Source organism: Anarhichas minor, unplaced genomic scaffold, assembly GCF_050575085.1.
Source record: "Anarhichas minor isolate MPS153535 unplaced genomic scaffold, ASM5057508v1 ptg000148l, whole genome shotgun sequence".
NCBI classification, from domain to species: Eukaryota; Metazoa; Chordata; class Actinopteri; order Perciformes; family Anarhichadidae; genus Anarhichas; species Anarhichas minor.
The window spans coordinates 65567-84573 of record NW_027466594.1 but is presented as its reverse complement, the minus strand read 5'-3'; the positions used below and the strand labels follow the sequence as shown (position 1 = coordinate 84573).

Here is a 19007-nt window from a genome sequence, read left to right as displayed (position 1 = left end):
GGAGAAGAGTCAAAGCACTGAGACGAGTCAGAGTCGAAACACTGAGACGAGTCGAAACACGGAGACGAGTCAAAGTCGAAACACTGAGACGAGTCAAAGTTGAAACCCTGAGACGAGTCAAAGTAAAAACCCTGAGACGAGTCAAAGTCGCAACACAGACGAGTCAGAGTCGAAACACTGAGACGAGTCAGAGTCGAAACACTGAGACAAGTCAGAGTCGAAACACTGAGACGAGTCAAAGTTGAAACACTGAGACGAGTCAGAGTCGAAACACTGAGACGAGTCAGAGTCGAAACACAGACGAGTCAAAGTCGAAACACTGAGATGAGTCAAAGTCGAAACACTGAGACGAGTCAGAGTCGAAACACTGAGACGAGTCGAAACACTGAGACGAGTCAAAGTCGAAACACTGAGACGAGTCAGAGTCGAAACATTGTGATCTACTTCCTGTCTTTCTCTCTCTGTGTCCTTCAGGATGGAAAGAATTAAATCCCGACAGAAGAAGTTCCGCAGGGGAAAAGAGAAGATGTTGAGTTTGACCCAAGACAGCTTCCATCCCGACGGTTTGTAAACAGATATCCATTGTCATGGTAACGACTGTCAGTCACACAACGAACTGACGCGAGTGTCTGTTTGTAGATCAGGAGAACAGGAAGGGGCGGAGTCACAATAAGTGGTGGAGACCCTGGGTAAACCACGCCTCCAGTGAGTCACATGACCTCTGACATCATCACTCACCTGTCAAGAGTCATTGTGTACCCGTCTGTCTGACCCGTCTGTCTGCCTGCAGTGATGAGGAGCGGTGACTACTACCTGTTTGAGACAGACAGTGAGGAAGAGGAGGAGGAGGAGGAGAAGAAGGAGGAGGAGCTACCTGAGAAATCAGCCTTCCAGGTGAGTCTGATAAAGATCTGATATAATACAAAGTTATGAGGAAGAGTCAAACTCATGAAAACATGCTGTCTGTCTCTCTGTCTCTCTCTCTATCTGTCTGTCTCTCTCTCTGTCTCTCTGTCTCTCTGTCTCTCTATCTGTCTCTCTCTCTATCTGTCTCTCTCTCTATCTGTCTGTCTCTCTCTCTATCTGTCTGTCTCGCTGTCTGTCTGTCTGTCCATCTCTCTCTGTCTGTCTCTCTGTCTCTATCTGTCTGTCTCTCTGTCTCTCTCTCAAATTCAAATTCAAATTCAAATTCAAATTTGCTTTATTGACATGAAAGTTTAAAAACAGTATTGCCAAAGCATCAAAAAATTTAACATACAATAACATCAATACACAACAATATCAATATAACAATAATATTAATACAACATCTCAAAAGTGGTGTGAGACAGAGCCCCCATTGCTCCCACGTTACCTGTAGACCACCGCAGCTCTCTGACACCGAAGCAAAGGGAGGAGCGAAGTGAGAGAGAGAGATCCATGGATAGATAGATCTCTCTCTCTCTCCGTCTCTCTCCCAATTCAACCCAAAACTCAGATCTGCTCCGTTGGCATGAACGCCCAGAGACGGCATCGCCAAAGCGTCACCTGCTGTCCCTCAGGTTGTGGCATGTTAGTACATACTGGGCAGCAAGGTCTGCCCTCTCTCCTTCTCCTAGGAGGACTTTTAATTTTGAGATATCGCTCGATTTTTTAAAATCTGAAATCACAGAGTCAAATTTGTTTAGGTAGATGTTCCTAATTTTATGGAATGTTTTGCATTTTAGGAGGAAGTGCATCTCCGTCTCAACCTCACCGGTCCCACAGTGACCACATGTTCTATTCTCTCTTGGTTGCCATGATGTTTTGTGTCGTCCTGTTTCAATCTCCAGTCCAGTTTGTGGTCACTGAGCCTGTACTTGGTGAGGTTCTGTCTCTGCTTTATATCTCTGACTGTAGAGAGATACTCTGCCAATTCATAGTCTCTCTCTAGGGCCAGATAACATTCCAGTCTGCTTTGGCCCCCAGTTTCCTCTCTCCAGTGCTCCAGATAGGCTTCTTTACATCTCGCCATGATGTGTTTTACTCTGGTTGGTGTTTGGAGAGCAGTGTTGTTGAGAGACTGGTCCCCGTGTGTCTGAGAGGAGGCAGCTAGTCTCAGCACCAGCTGACATAGGGGACTCTTCTCTGGGCTCAGCTCTTGGGTTCGGAGGGCTTTGGAGTGGAGGGTGTCTGGGGGGCTGGATTTAAGGTGATTGAAGAATGTGAGTGCTCTCTTTAGAATGTTAGTGATCAGTGGGTATCGGCCTAGTTCTGCTCTACATGCATTTGTTGGTGTGTTTCTGTGTACGTGTAAAATGTGTCATGTTGGTGTTTATGGTAAACTGGTATTTGTTCTCCTGACATCTGGGGCGTTTTTGGAAAATCATGACATTGGTTTTCTTCATGTTTACTGCCAGGGCCCAGTTGTGACAGAACTGTTGCACTATGTCCAGCTGTTGCTGTAGTCCTGGTTCAGTAGGAGACAGTAGAACCAGGTCATCGGCATTAAGCAGACACTTCACCTCTCTATCTAGGAGGGAGAGCCCAGGAGCAGCACATTGATCCAACTCAACAGCAAGTTCATTTATATATATATTAAATAGGGTCGGACTTAAGTTGCAACCCTGACGAACACCTCTTTTCTGGGTGAAGGATTCAGTTTGTTTGTCTCCAATTTTAACAGCACATCTATTTTCCAAATACATTGATTTAACCAGATCATATACTTTGCCCCCTATCCCACACTGTAGGAGTCTGTAGTAGAGCCCTTCATGCCAAATAGAATCGAAGGCTTTCTTGAAATCAATAAAACAAGCAAATATTTTACCATTTTTTGTTTGGTGGACATGTTTGTTAATTAAAGTATGAAGGGTATATACATGGTCGGTGGTCCGGTGTTTTGGGAGGAAGCCAATTTGATTTTTACTCAAGATGGAGTGTTCGTCAAGGAAATGTAGTATTCTTTTATTGAGAATACTACAGAATAATTTACCGAGACAGCTGCTGACACAGATGCCCCGGTAGTTACTAGGGTCTGACTTGTCTCCACTCTTATGAATGGGTGAAATGAGCCCTTTGCTCCAGGAGTCAGGAAAACACCCTGACTGTAATATGATGTTGAACAACTTCAACACTGCACCCTGCATCTCTGGGGTGCTGCATTTGAGCATCTCATTTTTGATGCTGTCTGGAACACAAGCTTTCCTTGGCCGGAGACACTTTGTCTGTGTGCTCAGTTCTTCCCAAGTCATTGGGAAATCAAGGGGGTTCTGGTTGTCTTTAATTATTTCTTCTAATGTTTGGAGTTTTTCTTTTGTAATATATTGGTCTGAGTTAGTTTGATTTATTGGTATATCTTTGTACAAATGTTCAAAATGTGCTCTCCAGATGTCACCATCTTGGATGGGTAATGCCTGTGGCTGCTTTGTGTTGAATTTGTTCAACATATCCCAGAATTGATTTTGATCAATGGCGTTCTCAATATCTTCAAGTTTCATGTGGGTATAATTTAGTTTTTTGTTCCTAATTGTACATTTATACATGTTTAAAATTTCATTGTACCTAATGCGTAGGGCTGGGTTGTTTGGTTGGCGATGTTTTTCATTTGCTATTTTTCTCAGGTCTTTTCTGATGCTCTTGCATTCTTGATCAAACCATTTTTCCGTGTTTTGCCTTTTTACAGGCTTCCGTGTTTGTTTTATAAGGTCAGCTTTAATAGCTGCCTTGTGAAATATCATATTGATATCATCAATGGCCTTGTTTACACCGTCTCTGGTGTGGATATATTGTTGTTGGTCATATATTGATATGTCATCTATCAGATCAGGTGAGTTCAAGGCCATGATGAATTTGTCTCCACTGTCTGGGGCCCATCGGTAAGTAGCATTTAATTTAAACAGCTTACTGGGTTCTTTTTTTATGTCATTCATTTGACCTGAGAGTTTAAAGAACAGATTTATTTGGTTGTGGTCTGAGAGGGGGGCTTGTTGTCTGACAGTGAATGCACTGATAGTGGAGGGGTCCATGTCAGTGATTGCATAGTCTACTACACTAGATCCAAGAGCTGAGGAGTATGTGAATCTTCCTAAAGAGTCCCCTCTGAACCTACCGTTAACTATGTACAGGCCTAAGGCCCGGCAGAGATGCACGATCTCCTTGCCACTTTTATTTATTCCAGAGTCCAGGTTGTTCCGGTGGGTGATGGTTGGTGTGGTAAATAAGGGAGTTTGACCAAACACATGGTTGTTGCCCTGTGGGTCGATGACATCAGGTTCAATTCCTGTTCGTCCATTTAGATCTCCAGTTAGAAGCACGTTTCCCTGGGCCTGGAAACAGGCGATTTCTGAATGAAGAGTTTCAAAAATGTCTTCTTCATAATAAGGAGAATCCACTGGGGGTATATAGATAGCACAGAGATATAGATCCCTATCAGTTATGCCCAGAGTTTGGTGTAACCTTAACCAGATGTGTGATTTACTGTTTTACTGGTGAGATCTTATGGCAAAGGTCTCCTTTATACCACACCAAAATCCCCCCCGATGTTCTGCCCTTGCGTATGTTTTTAAATTTGATAGAGGGCACCATGACTTCATTATATCCTGGAGGACAGTGAGTGAGTAAATCATTTTGACACCATGTTTCTGTTAACACAATTATATCAACGTCTTTGATAGATTTCATGAATTCAGGGTTTCCACTTTTCAGTTCAAAGGTTGAGGAGTGGAGACCTTGAATGTTCCAGCAGCTTATATGAAATGAGCGCATTTAGAAAAAACAATCAAAATTAACCTGTATAGTGAGACAAATATAAAGAACACCTACCACGATTTATACATGTACAATACTGATAATAATAATAATTTTGATAGATTTCATGGGGGCACTAATATTACCACTATACTGACTACTACTATTGCTGTTATTACCACTATTGATTAACAATATATTTCCATGTTGTTCTGTTATTCAAGTGGGAAGGTGTTCTCAGTATGTGGGGAGGGGGATAAGGGGCAGGTGCTGCTGCTGCATATCTCTGCTGCTGTGGGTAAGGAGGAGGGTAGGGGGCAGGTGCTGTTGCATATCTCTGCTGCTGATATTGTAAAAGGGGTTGGAGGGCAGGGGCCGAGGAGGGGGAAGGTAGCCTCCTCTGGTTCTGCCTCATACTGGGGTGGTGGTGGGGGGGGGGTGGAGTTCTGGGAGATCTGGGCGGTCTGGGAGGTCTGGGATGGTCTCTAAAGCTCCTAGTAACGGAGGGGGTGGAAGGATTGTGTCCCAGAGCCGTGTCTTTAAGGGTCTTTGCAAATATCCCCATCCTTTCTTTGTGTAGATGGAGTCCATCATAGAGGTCCCAGGTGCCAACGGTTGGGTGGAAGGCCAGGTGGACATTGGGTAAGGGGGCACATCCTCTTCTGATCTCCATATTTATGTCATGGATGACATGGGGAGGGGTGTCTGTCCTAGGCAGCAAGGTGGAGATCACAATGCGGGTGTCAGGGAATTCTGAAAGTCTCCTTTTTCAACAGCTTCATTGCCTGGCCTGTGGTGCTGCAGCGTTTAGAAAGCACTTTTTTACCAGGAAAAAGCTTGTTTGTGTCCAGGAATTTCCCATTAGAGTCAGTCAACAGGACCACTTGTGGGGCTTGCTCTTCAGGCTGAGTGGAGGAAAGCTGAGCTGGGCAGAGCTGGCTGTTGGTAGCTGGCTGTGTAGATGTATCAGGAGGTGCCAGGGTGTTGTTGGGTTGAGTGTAGAGCAGAGGGGGTGGGACAGGGACAAGGCAGGGGTTTGGGACACTGGCAGGGAGAGTTTGTGTCTCTGTATTTGTCTTTGTTGGGACGGATGAGAGTTGGTCCGTCAGGTGTTTGACTTGTCTGGTGAAGCTCCGTTCTCTATTCTCAGCATCCTCCTTCACTTTGGCTAATTGAGCACGGAGCACACTGTTGTCCTGTTTGAGTGTCTCTAGACTTCCTCTGAGGTCAGATGCCAAGGCCTGGTTGTCTCTCCTGAGCTGCTGGAGCTCCTCTTTAAGCTGTTGCAGAGTGTTGTCTGGGGGGTCAGACAGTCTGGCCTGGGTCAGCTCTTTGAATTCAGCAAAGTCCAGCTCCAGCAGGGCCATATTCTCTTTCAGCTTGTTGGTGGAGCTGGCAGGTGTGGGAGGGGCAGAGATGGACAGGGTGGTGAGGTTCTCTACTGGGTTCTCATCGTCTTCACTGTCAGAGGGGACACTGCCCCTCTTGGCATCCATCTCAGCTTTCAACAGTGGGAATACCTCTTCAAAGGACTCCAGGTTGGTTTCATTCCCTTGTCTGTCTCTCTGTCTGCCTGTCTGTCTCTCAGTTTGTGTATCACGCCTGGATCACAGACTCCAGAACAGCAATGAGAGTTCGCAACAACCAAGAGAAACTGTGGAAGAAGAACTCCTCTGATCGAAAGAGCAGGAAGGAGGAGAAGAGAGGTGAGGAGGAGGAGAGAGGAGGTGAGGAGGAGAAGAGAGGAGGTGAGGAGGAGGAGAGAGGAGGTGAGGAGGAGAAGAGGACAGACTCAGATTTACATTAAAGGTGTTTTCAATAATTGCCTCCATAAAGTATTGTATTATTATATTATATATTATTATATTATATATTATTATATTATTATATTATTATATTAGTATATCAGTATTATATAATATTATTATATTATATATTAGTATTATATTATTATATTATATATTAGTATAATATTATATTATTATATTTTATATTAGTAAAGTAACGTCAGGAACAAGAAGACCTGAGAAAATAATGTGATGCAGTAAATAAACCACAGAAGAAGACATACTAACTGCTCCTCCTCTCCTGCAGCCGGAGGAATAGAAGTGACGGAGGACACGGAGGAGGATGGAGAGGAGGAGGAGGAGGAGGAGGAGAAAGAGGAGGGACCAGGTAGGAGGAGTCTGAAGAGGCTCCACTCTGACATCACTTCCTGTCTGGATCCTGTAACTCTACGTTGTGTGTTTCAGACACCGTCCTGCGTCGGTTCTCCAGCACGTTGCGGTTCTGTTGGGTTCTGCTGTCGGCTTTGCTGGACTCTCTGACTGCCTGGCTCAGCGGTCTGTGTCAGGAGCACATCGACATCTCCACCGTCCTCCGCATCGAGCGCCGCATGCTAACGCAGCAGGCCAAGCAGGTACACATTCTAAGGACTACAGCTGGTGGAACTACAACAAAGATGGAGGAGTCGAGTTGATTTGTTTGTTATTTGATTGTTTGTTCAGGGTAATGTTCCCACCAGAGAGGCGATCCACGTTTACTACCAAGAACAGATGATGAAGGCCTCCAGAGAGTCAGGTCTGAACTACAGTACCCATGAGGCTGAGCGGCAGGCCTCAGCAGAGACCAGAAGGGAGGAAGAAGAAGAGGCAGTAAGTCCTGATACTGATGAGGAACCAGATAGTAATCCAGATAAACCAGAATCAGGACCACTATCAGGAGGAGCTCCACTTGAACCAGAACCAATATCAGGAGGAGATGGTTCAGGTGAACCAGAACCAGTATCAGGAGGAGATGGTTCAGGTGAACCAGAAGCAGAACCAGTATCAGGAGGAGATGGTCCAGGTGAACCAGAAGAAGAACCAGTATCTCTAGCAGATGGTCCAAGTGAACCAGAAACAGAACCCGTATCTGGAGCAGATAGTCCAGGTGAAGCAGAACCAGTATCTAGAGCTGAGTATCCAGGTGAACTAGAAGCAGAACCAGTATCTGGAGGAGATGGACTAGGTGAACCAGAAGAACCAGTATCTGGAGGAGATGGACTAGGTGAACCAGAAGAAGAACCAGTATCTGGAGGAGATGGTCCAGGTGAACCAGTTTCAGCAGAGCCTCCATCCTCAGGACTTGAACCAGAGAGAGTAACAGTGGAAGATTACTCAGTAGGCCCGGTGACTTCAATCAACCAAAGAAGGCGACCCAAACTGACCCGGATGGAGAGAGTCCAGTCTTCATGGTCCTCCTCGTCTTCAGAGGAAGAACCGATGAGGTGGGTCCTCCTGGAGGAGGAGAAACATGATCAAGATAATTGTTCCTGTAGATGTTTCCCTCTCTTTTATTATTTCTGTGTGTCTGTTTGAACAGAACTGAAGAATCAAAGCCGACTCACACCAGCGCCTCCTCCCCCACCTCCTGCTGCTCCCTCCTCCTCCCCCCTTCCTACAGCCTTGCTCTGGGGCTGGATCTGCATGAGGAGGAGGAGGAAGAGGAGGAGGCTGGGGAGGGATTCAGGAAGCGGCGGCAGAGTGACTTCCTGTCTGACTCGGCCTCCACTTCCTGTCCGGCGGCGGCGTCTCGCGCTCAGGAGCTGACGGCCAGCGAGCTGCTGCGGAGCAGGTGAGTTCACAGGTGAGTCACCTGAGATCCTCCACACTTGTGACCCTGCTTGAGGTTTCACACCATCTCTGCTTCGCTCCCGTGTTTTTTTAGGACTTTCTACGACGAGGAGCTGGAGGCGTCGGACCGTTTCTACGGCGACCAGCACCAGCTGCTCCAGATGTGCTACGCCCTCTACAACATCCTGGCAGCCAGGTGAGCTCCGACCTACAGGTGAGTCCTTCAGATATCCCTCTGCTGTTGCTAAGATGCTCCCTCTGTCAGGTCGGAGACGGTGTGCTACCTGGTCATCGTGTTGAACCACATGGTGTCCGCCAGCTGTCTGACGTTGGTACTTCCTGTTCTGGTGTTTCTGTGGGCGACGCTGTCTGTCCCTCGGCCCAGTAAGACCTTCTGGATGACAGCCATCATCTACACCGAGGTTCTCACAACTTTATTTAAAATGTTCATTCACCGGTCGACAGGTCGGTGTTTTAACATTCAGTATATCCACCTGTCTGTGTCCTCAGGTCACCATCGTCATCAAGTATTTCTTCCAGTTCGGTTTCTTTCCGTTCAACCAGAAGCTGGAGGTGGATCGCTCCAAACCGTTCCATCCCCCAAACATCCTGGGGGTGGAGAAGAAGGAAGGCTATGTCCTCTATGACCTCCTGCAGCTGCTCGCTTTGTTTTACCACAGAGCCATACTCAAGGTAAAAAGCTCTAAATTATAGAACACTGAGTCATATTTAAGGTAAAAAGCTCTAAATTATAGAACACTGAGTCATATTTAAGGTAAAAAGCTCTAAATTAAAGAACACTGAGTCATATTTAAGGTAACGAGCTCTAAATTATAGAACACAGTCATATTTAAGGTATAAAGCTCTAAATTATAGAACACAGTCATATTTAAGGTATAAAGCTCTAAATTATAGAACACTGAGTCATATTTAAGGTAAGAAGCTCTAAATTATAAACTTTACCCTCCACAGTGTCACGGACTCTGGGACCAGACCACAGAGACTGACGCCGTCCATCACCATGATAACCAGGCAGACTCCGCCTCCGTCGATCCGACCGAGCTCACCGGCACCGTGCGGCGGCGTCGAGGCCGGAGACGGACGAATTCCGGCTCCAGCCAGCTGCGCTCTCCTGCAGGTAGAACCTGACACACCTGAACTTAAAGGCTACCATCTCACGATAAAGGGACGAGCACGGATAACGGGTCCTGGTCCAGCACTAATAATGGGTCCTGGTCCAGCACTAATAGCACTGATAACGGGTCCTGGTCCAGCACTAATAGCACTGATAACGGGTCTTGGTCCAGCACTAATAGCACTAACCTGGTCCAGACTGAGTGCGTCTCTATGCAGACGATGTGATCCTGTTGGATCATCTCGATCCCTCAGCTCTGGTTCATGAGCTTCGGGTTCAGACTGAAAGTGGCTGATTAAAGTTTCTTAAGCTCGACAAATTCTTTGTTTTCCAAAAATATCTCTGTCCACTCGAGAGTGAATAAATAACTCCAAACGATTGCAGTTTCTGAGCATGCTCAGTGCGTTTATTTTCCTTTAGAGGTATTATTTGCAAATAAAGGATTAACTTAAAACATCAGATACAAGGTGGCCTGTAGCTCAGTTCATAGGGACTTGACTTGTTAACTGATAGGTCACCGGTTCAAGTACAAATACATTCATAATAGTATGTATATAAGTACTGTTGACATGTTCCTCTCCGTGTGCTTTCAGGCAGTTTGAGCTCCAGAGCTCAGCAGCCCGGCAGGTTTGATCTGCTGCTGGAGAAACTCAGGGAGCTCTCCATCAGAGCCAAGGAGTACTCTGTTAGCAGGTATGCTAACGCTCCAGCTAACCAGTGACCAGTGACATCAAGTCTCATTTATTACTCAGCAGATTCTATGATCAATGGATTTATATGAATACGATCCAAAAATAAAAATAATTGGAGGATGAAAATAAGGAGAAACTCATCTAAATACTTCTCTCTCTCTTTCAGGTGTTTGTCTCTCTACCGTCCCGTCCTTCACTTCTTCAGAGCTCTCGTCCAACCAGAATACAGCGCCGTCACCGACGTTTACGTCCTCATGTTCCTCGCCGACACCGTCGACTTCATCATCATCGTCTTCGGCTTCTGGGCCTTTGGAGTAAAGTTTCATTCACTGATGCATCCCATCATGTTCACTCTGTTTTTATTCTATTTCATCTTCTTAACTTCATTGTTTTATTCATGTTTATTGTTTTATTCTTCATTGTTTTACTCTGTTATTTCCCAGAAACACTCTGCGGCTGCTGACATCACTTCCTCCCTCTCAGAGGACCAGGTTCCTGAAGCGTTCTTGGTGATGGTTCTGATCCAGTTCGGTACGTCTACCTGTCTGCTTGTCTCTGTGTCTGTGTGTCTGTCTGTTTAGCTGTCTCACTGTCCACCTGTCTGTCTGCAGGTACCATGGTGATAGACAGGGCTCTGTATTTGAGGAAGACCGTTTTAGGGAAGTTAGTCTTTCAGGTGATTTTGGTTTTTGGGATTCACTTCTGGATGTTCTTCATCCTGCCGACCGTCACTGAGAGGTGAGTAACCTTTACCGGCTGCCTCATTAGCATAATGAAGCAGTATCATTAACATAATGAAGCTGTATCATTAACATAATGAAGCTGCATCATTAACATAATGCAGTTGTATCATTAACATAATGCAGCTGTATCATTAACATAATGAAGCTGCATCATTAACATAATGAAGCTGCCGCATGAGCATAATGAAGCTGCATCATTAACATAATGAAGCTGTATCATTAACATAATGAAGCTGCATCATTAACATAATGCAGCTGCCGCATTAGCATAATGAAGCTGTAGTATGAACATAATGCAGTTGTATCATTACCATAATGCAGCTGTATCAACATAATGCAGCTGCGTCATTAACATAATGCAGCTGCATCATTAACAGAATGCAGCTGTATCATTAACATAATGAAGCTGCCGCATTAGCATAATGAAGTGGTAGCATGAGCATAATGAAGCTGTATCATTAACATAATGAAGCTGCATCATTAACATAATGAAGCTGCATTATTAACATAATGAAGCTGTATCATTAACATAATGCAGCTGTACCATTGGCATAATGAAGTTGTACCATTAACATAATGCAGCTGTACCATTGGCATAATGAAGTTGTACCATTACCATAATGCAGCTGTATCATTAGCATAATGAAGCTGTATCATTAACATAACGAAGCAGTATCATTAACATAATGAAGCTGCATCATTAGCATAATGAAGCTGTATCATTAACATAATGAAGCTGCATCATTAACATAATGAAGCTGCTAGAAGTTACAGAATCAGTAAGACCACTGCAGTAAATAAAACCTGATGTCTCTCTGTCTGCCTCTCTGTCTGTCTGTCTGTCTGTCCTTAGGCGATTCAATCAGAACCTGGTGGCTCAGCTCTGGTATTTTGTAAAGTGTGTTTACTTCGGCTTGTCGGCCTATCAGATTCGATCTGGATACCCGACACGAGTTCTGGGAAACTTCCTGACGAAGAGCTACAACTACCTCAACCTCTTCCTCTTCCAGGGGTGAGTCCGACTGTTAGCCTAGCTTAGCACTAAGATTGAAGTAAGGGGAAACTATTAGCCTAGTATAGCACTAAGGCTAGAAGTAAGTGGAAACTATTAGCCTAGCTTAGCACTAAGGCCAAAAGTAAGAGGAAACTATAGGCCTAGCTTCGCACTAACAGTGGAAGTAAGAGGAGACTATTAGCCTAGCTTAGCAATAAGCTCTGTCTACCTGTCTGTCTCTCTACCTGTCGGTCTGTAGTTTCCGTCTGGTCCCCTTCCTGACCGAGCTGAGGGCGGTGATGGACTGGGTGTGGACAGACACCACTCTGTCTCTGTCTTCCTGGATCTGTGTGGAGGACGTTTATGCCCACTGCTTCGTCTTAAAGTGCTGGAGGGAGTCTGAGAAGGTATGTGTCTTTCTGTGTGTACATGTATGTTTACGTGTATTTGTACACAGATATACTCTTCGCCTCACAGGCAGAAGAAGTGTCTGCACATGTTTTTATACTTTGTATTTGGACACAGAGGTACCCTCAGCCTCGTGGGCAGAAGAAGAAGCGTGTGGTGAAGTACGGGATGGGCGGTCTGATCGTTCTACTGCTGATCTGCATCGTTTGGTTTCCTCTGCTCTTCATGTCTCTCGTCAAGTCTGTCGCCGGTGTCGTCAACCAACCGATTGACGTCTCTTTGACCATCACACTGGGAGGCTTCCAGGTAACGTCACCTGTACAGCCACACCTGTACCAACACACCTGTACCAACACATCTGTACAGCCACACCTGTACCAACACATCTGTACCAACGCACATAATAGTAGTTGTAGTAGTAGTATTAGTAGTACTATCACTGACTTGCTCTTGTTGTTAACAGTATTAGCAGTAATAGTAGTATTAGTAGTACTATCACTGACTTGCTCTTGTTGTTGACAGTATTAGCAGTAATAGTAGTATTAGTTGTAGTAGTATTAGTAGTACTATCACTGACTTGCTCTTGTTGTTGACAGTATTAGCAGTAATAGTAGTAGTAGTAGTAGTAGTACTATCACTGACTTGCTCTTGTTGTTGACAGTATTAGCAGTAATAGTAGTAGTATTAGTAGTACTATCACTGACTTGCTCTTGTTGACAGTATTAGCAGTAATAGTAGTATTAGTAGTACTATAATTGACTTGCTCTTGTTGTTGACAGTATTAGCAGTAATAGTAGTATTAGTAGTACTATCACTGACCTGCTCTTGTTGTTGACAGTATTAGCAGTAATAGTAGTAGTTGTAGTAGTATTAGTAGTACTATCACTGACTTGCTCTTGTTGTTGACAGTATTAGCAGTAATAGTAGTAGTAGTAGTAGTAGTACTATCACTGACTTGCTCTTGTTGTTGACAGTATTAGCAGTAATAGTAGTAGTATTAGTAGTACTATCACTGACTTGCTCTTGTTGACAGTATTAGCAGTAATAGTAGTAGTTGTAGTAGTATTAGTAGTACTATAATTTACTTGCTCTTGTTGTTGACAGTATTAGCAGTAATAGTAGTAGTTGTAGTAGTATTAGTAGTACTATCACTGACTTGCTCTTGTTGACAGTATTAGCAGTAATAGTAGTAGTTGTAGTAGTATTAGTAGTACTATCACTGACTTGCTCTTGTTGTTGACAGTATTAGCAGTAATAGTAGTAGTTGTAGTAGTATTAGTAGTACTATAATTGACTTGCTCTTGTTGTTGACAGTATTAGCAGTAATAGTAGTAGTTGTAGTAGTATTAGTAGTACTATCACTGACTTGCTCTTGTTGTTGACAGTATTAGCAGTAATAGTAGTATTAGTAGTACTATCACTGACTTGCTCTTGTTGTTGACAGTGTTAGCAGTAATAGTAGTAGTAGTTGTAGTAGTAGTATTAGTAGTACTATCATAGACTTGCTCTTGTTGACAGCCCATCTTCACGATGAGCGCTCAGCAGAATCAACTCAAAGATCTGACTGAGGAAGACTTCAGCTCCTTCACCAGCTCCTACAGCTACACACCTGTGAGTACCTTTTCACTAACATTCATACACCGACTGCAGTTCTGGTGCTAAAGCTTGTAGGTTTATACCAGTAACTCTGTGGCTGTATTTCCCAGAGTGCCTTGCAGTTCCTGGAGGCTTACGGTCACGAGGACGTGACGGTGGCAGAGCTGCCCGGCAGCAGCAACTCTCTGTGGACCATCAGTCCTCCCAGCAGGCAGTACCTGAGCCAGGTGCTCAGTCTGGACCACTTCCCCCTCACGTTGTCCTGGACTGTTCAGAGGTCAGCTTCACTCTACTGATCAATAATCAATACTTATTAATCCTTCCGACATGCTAGACTAAGTGTTTTGTCTACCTGGAGGAAGAGGAGCCGAAACTAATGTATTTTATCACTATTAGTACTAGCTGTAGAAGTAGTAGTATTTACAGCTTTAGTTGTAGTATTCTTAGCTGTAGTAGTAGTAGTACTCAATCATTGTGCAGTACTCCATGTATTACTATGTGTACTGTGTTTTAACAGGAACCTGAGTCTGGGGGCGAAGGCGGAGCTTGCATCAGGTAAACATGTGACCTATCTGGACGACCAGACTCGCCTGGAGCTGATCCAGCTGCTGAACGGGACGAGGTCACTTCCTGTGTGAGTACAGGGGCGGGGGCCTACATAGAAATGGGCAGGGCCATGTGTGCAGGTGTGTTTGTTGCAGGTAGAGTTGTGTTAAGTGTGTGTTTGTTTTCAGCGTCATACAGGAAGTGTTTCCGTGTTTCATTCGAGCTCCCAGCGACTCCAACTCCAAACCCATCCAACAGCTTTACCCAGGTTTCTATATTCATAATAAAAACATGAAGCTTCATTCATATTTACATATTATAAGGGATTAAAAATGTTACACGGTATTGTAAAATATTATGAAATATTGTTAAGGATTATAAAATATTATAAAGGATTATTAATCAATCTAAAGGATTATAAAACATAAAGGACATCAAGAGATTTACAGTTTATAGTACTGCAGTATTCTCCGTTTGTTAACAGAGAGTACTGCAGTACTCTCTGTTAACAACTAGTACTGCTCTCCTCTCTGGTCCAATCAGACGACCGCTACAAGGACATCCTACTGGCCCTGGAGCGGTCGACCAATCAGAGCCGAGAGATCCAGGACTGGTGGATCGTCGACCAACCAGCTGCCAGCCTGGTGCCCATCGGAGGCGGATCTTCGCTGAGTGACAGGAGGGAGGCGGGGCTTCAGCTGTTTGTGTTCAGTGATAAAGTCAGTCCTCCGAGTCTGGGCTTCCTGGCTGGATACGGGTACACAACATTACCTTCAAGTACTGCAATACCTGTAGTATTATTACTGCTTTAACACACGTTGGTACTGCAGTAGCTGTAGTACTATTACTACTTGTTGACGCTCTGTTCTCCCTCAGCATCATGGGACTTTATGCGTCGGTGGTTCTGGTGATCGGGAAGTTCGTGCGGGAGTTCTTCAGCGGGATCAGTCACTCCATCATGTTCGAGGAGCTTCCGTGTGTCGACCGCATTCTCAAACTCTGCACCGACGTCTTCCTGGTACACATGAAATAAGAAAACTTTATTAACACAGTCACACCATCAGTGTTGGCTGCTGTGATCTGATTGGTCGTTCTCTGTTCCAGGTGAGAGAGACAGGTGAGCTGGAGTTGGAGGAGGAGCTTTACGCCAAACTGATCTTCTTGTATCGATCGCCGGAGACTCTGATCAAATGGACACGACGATGACCTCATTGATCGATGCGGAACCTGTGGTGACATCACCACTGTCTCTGAATCTGTGGTTCCTCCGTTCTCCAGGTGGAACCGTCAGTTAAAGAACATTTACTGAATTTTATTTTGAAGGTTTCGAGAAACGTTATTCTCTGTGTGACCAATGGGAGCAGCAGGGGGGCGGAGCTAACTGATCTGAGGACAGTGGTCATGTTTCCAATCAGTTCCACACTTGAAATGTAAAATGATCAACTGGAGCGAATAAACTCGGCTACAAGTGTTGATTCCTGATGATCAATAACTGAAGCCCCCCCCCCCACTGTAAAATCATATGACGCTGCTGCTGACACTCATTGACTTCCTGTGATACTGGAACTATTAAAGTTATTAATGTTTTATTAAACACTTCTGATGTATCAATCGAGTCACACAGCTGTTCTCACTTATTTCTATTAGCACTGTTAGCTGTAATTGGCTGAATGTTTGGTCTACACTAGCTTTATGTTAGCTGTAATTAGCTGTATGCTAGTTCTACATTAGCTTTATGTTAGCTGTAATTAGCTGTATGTTAATTCTACATTCGCCGTTTTTAACTGTAATTAAAAACTAATTAGTTCTAAGTTCTACATTAGCTTTAGGCCTATGTTAGTTGTATGTTAGCCATACATTCACTTTGTGTTAGCTTTTCCTAAGTTAAATTTTAGCTCTATTATGTTGCAGGGTGTCGACAGGTTAGGTATCGACAGGTTAATAAACACCCTGTGGTGGAGAGGTGGGTGGATCGATACCTAAAATTGGCCTACTGATAATGATAAACACTGATATTAGAATGTATTATGATACTAAGCCTTGTTTTTAGTATCAATGACATTCAGGAACCAGATGTCCCGGTTTGTCCCGGAGTGTCTTGGTTTCCAGCTGGGTGTCCCGAGTCCTTACAAATATTTTTAAAACAACCATATTATTCCAGTTTTGACCTCAGTTAAAATTATCATATTAACTATTTAATACTTGTTTTCAGTGCGTATATAGGCGTTTATGATTTCCCATTCATTATTAAATGAAATAAAAATTCTACGATGACCATTTTTACTTGTGCTAATACACTAACCACTGAAATAAATGTTCCTCTTCCTGATAAAAACTCTACCAAACGTTCACGTGTGCGTAGCTCTCGTTATCATTAGCATAATGTAAGGTCTATTTAGCACCACATTAGCTTTATGTAACTTCTATACTTAAGCTCTATGTTGGCTCTGTGTCTGCTTTCACTAGCACTAAATTAGCTCCATGTTAGCATACATACAAAGTTCTGCTTATAACCTACTGCTAACCCTACTACGGTAGCTAAAATATTAGCTCTGGGTTAGCGCCTTGTCAGTTCTACATTTGCTTTATGTTAGCGCTTGTTAGCTCATTCAAGCTGTGCTCATGGTGACAGGTGATTGTAGCAAAGCTAAGCTATGCTAAGATAGATGTAGGCTACTCTATAGGAAGGATAAAGGTGTGAGATGAACTAGTGTTAGGATGGAAATAAGTGAAAACAGCTGTTCATAGTCACATCATGACACTGGATGCATTTAGTCGGCCCGTTCTGTCCTACTGTAAAAAAACTGGAAGTACATGTAACATTTAAGAACTAGGTATTAATCGTTGATAGTAAATCTGTTCACGTCACTGTATTTTCTGACTTCTGTAAACTTGTGTCTTCTGTGAATATTTGAAACTAAAACAGTGAATAAGTTAAAATAAGACATTTGTTTACACTAAAATAGTGAATAAGTTAAAATAAAAGACGTTTGTTGGAGCAGTCACCCGTTGAGACACCTGTTCACCTGTTCACCATCTCAGCTCAGTTCTGAGACATCGAGTGAGGCTAAAGCACCAAACGTGACTAAAACACCAGAAAATACTGGATTAAACGTGGACTAAAACACCAGAAAACACTGAACCAAACGTGGACTAGAACACCAGAAAATACTGAACCAAACGTGGACTAAAACACCAGAAAATACTGGATTAAACGTGGATTAAAACACCAGAAAATACTGGATTAAACGTGGATTAAAACATCAGAAAATACTGGATTAAACGTGGACTAAAACACCAGAAAACACTGGATTAAACATGGACTAACACACCAGAAAACACTGGATTAAACATGGATTAAAACACCAGAAAATACTGGATTAAACGTGGATTAAAACACCAGAAAATACTGAACCAAACGTGGATTAAAACACCAGAAAATACTGAACCAAACGCGGACTAAAACACTAGAAAATACTGGATTAAACGTGGACTAAAACACCAGAAAATACTGGATTAAACGTGGACTAAAACACCAGAAAACACTGGATTAAACGTCGACTAAAGCACCAGAAAACACTGAACCAAACATGGACTAAAACACCAGAAGACACTGAACCAAACGTGGACTAAAACACCAGAAAACACTGGATTAAACGTCGACTAAAGCACCAGAAAACACTGAACCAAACATGGACTAAAACACCAGAAGACACTGAACCAAACGTGGACTAAAACACCAGAAAACACTGAACCAAACGTAGACTAAAACACCAGAAAATACTGAACCAAACGTGGACTAAAACACCAGAAAATACTGGATTAAAACACCAGAAAATACTGGATTAATCGTGGATTAAAACACCAGAAAACACTGGATTAAACGTGGACTAACACACCAGAAAACACTGGATTAAACGTGGACTAAAACACCAGAAAATACTGGATTAAATGTGGATTAAAACACCAGAAAATACTGGATTAAACGTTGACTAAAACACCAGAAAATACTGAATTAAACGTGGACTAACACCAGAAAATACTGGATTAAACGTGGACTAACACCAGAAAACACTGGATTAAACCTGGACTAAAACACCAGAAAACACTGGATTAAACGTGGATTAAAACACCAGAAAATACTGGATTAAACGTGGACTAACACCAGAAAATACTGGATTAAATGTGGATTAAAACACCAGAAAATACTGGATTAAACGTTGACTAAAACACCAGAAAATACTGAATTAAACGTGGACTAACACCAGAAAATACTGGATTAAACGTGGACTAACACCAGAAAACACTGGATTAAACCTGGACTAAAACACCAGAAAATACTGGATTAAACGTGGACTAAAACACCAGAAAACAGTGGATTAAATGTGGACTAACACACCAGAAAATACTGGATTAAACGTGGACTAACACACCAGAAAATACTGGATTAAACGTGGACTAACACCAGAAAACACTGGATTAAACCTGGACTAAAACACCAGAAAATACTGGATTAAACGTGGACTAACACACCAGAAAATACTGGATTAAACGTGGACTACCACCAGAAAA

General features: G+C 43.4%; 1 protein-coding gene across 2 annotated transcripts in view; it reads left to right on the top strand.

Annotated features, from left to right (window-relative positions):
- The window catches only part of LOC142943638 (piezo-type mechanosensitive ion channel component 2-like), a 36453-nt gene extending 20403 nt beyond the window's left edge, over positions 1-16050 (top strand). For both annotated transcript variants that reach the window (XM_076085272.1, XM_076085271.1), the window contains 26 exons: positions 475-563; positions 640-705; positions 791-894; positions 6296-6413; positions 6802-6882; positions 6960-7126; positions 7215-7975; positions 8071-8322; positions 8416-8517; positions 8587-8743; positions 8832-9014; positions 9294-9459; positions 10050-10149; positions 10315-10462; positions 10592-10679; positions 10760-10886; positions 11745-11903; positions 12145-12292; positions 12411-12599; positions 13812-13904; positions 14000-14166; positions 14407-14523; positions 14624-14703; positions 14979-15192; positions 15312-15453; positions 15540-16050. In XM_076085272.1, coding sequence (XP_075941387.1) covers positions 475-563; positions 640-705; positions 791-894; positions 6296-6413; positions 6802-6882; positions 6960-7126; positions 7215-7975; positions 8071-8322; positions 8416-8517; positions 8587-8743; positions 8832-9014; positions 9294-9459; positions 10050-10149; positions 10315-10462; positions 10592-10679; positions 10760-10886; positions 11745-11903; positions 12145-12292; positions 12411-12599; positions 13812-13904; positions 14000-14166; positions 14407-14523; positions 14624-14703; positions 14979-15192; positions 15312-15453; positions 15540-15641 — 4120 coding nt within the window. In that variant the 3' untranslated portion in view covers positions 15642-16050. The remainder of the gene's footprint in view (positions 1-474; positions 564-639; positions 706-790; positions 895-6295; positions 6414-6801; positions 6883-6959; positions 7127-7214; positions 7976-8070; positions 8323-8415; positions 8518-8586; positions 8744-8831; positions 9015-9293; positions 9460-10049; positions 10150-10314; positions 10463-10591; positions 10680-10759; positions 10887-11744; positions 11904-12144; positions 12293-12410; positions 12600-13811; positions 13905-13999; positions 14167-14406; positions 14524-14623; positions 14704-14978; positions 15193-15311; positions 15454-15539) is intronic.
- The last annotated feature ends 2957 nt before the right edge of the window (positions 16051-19007 follow it).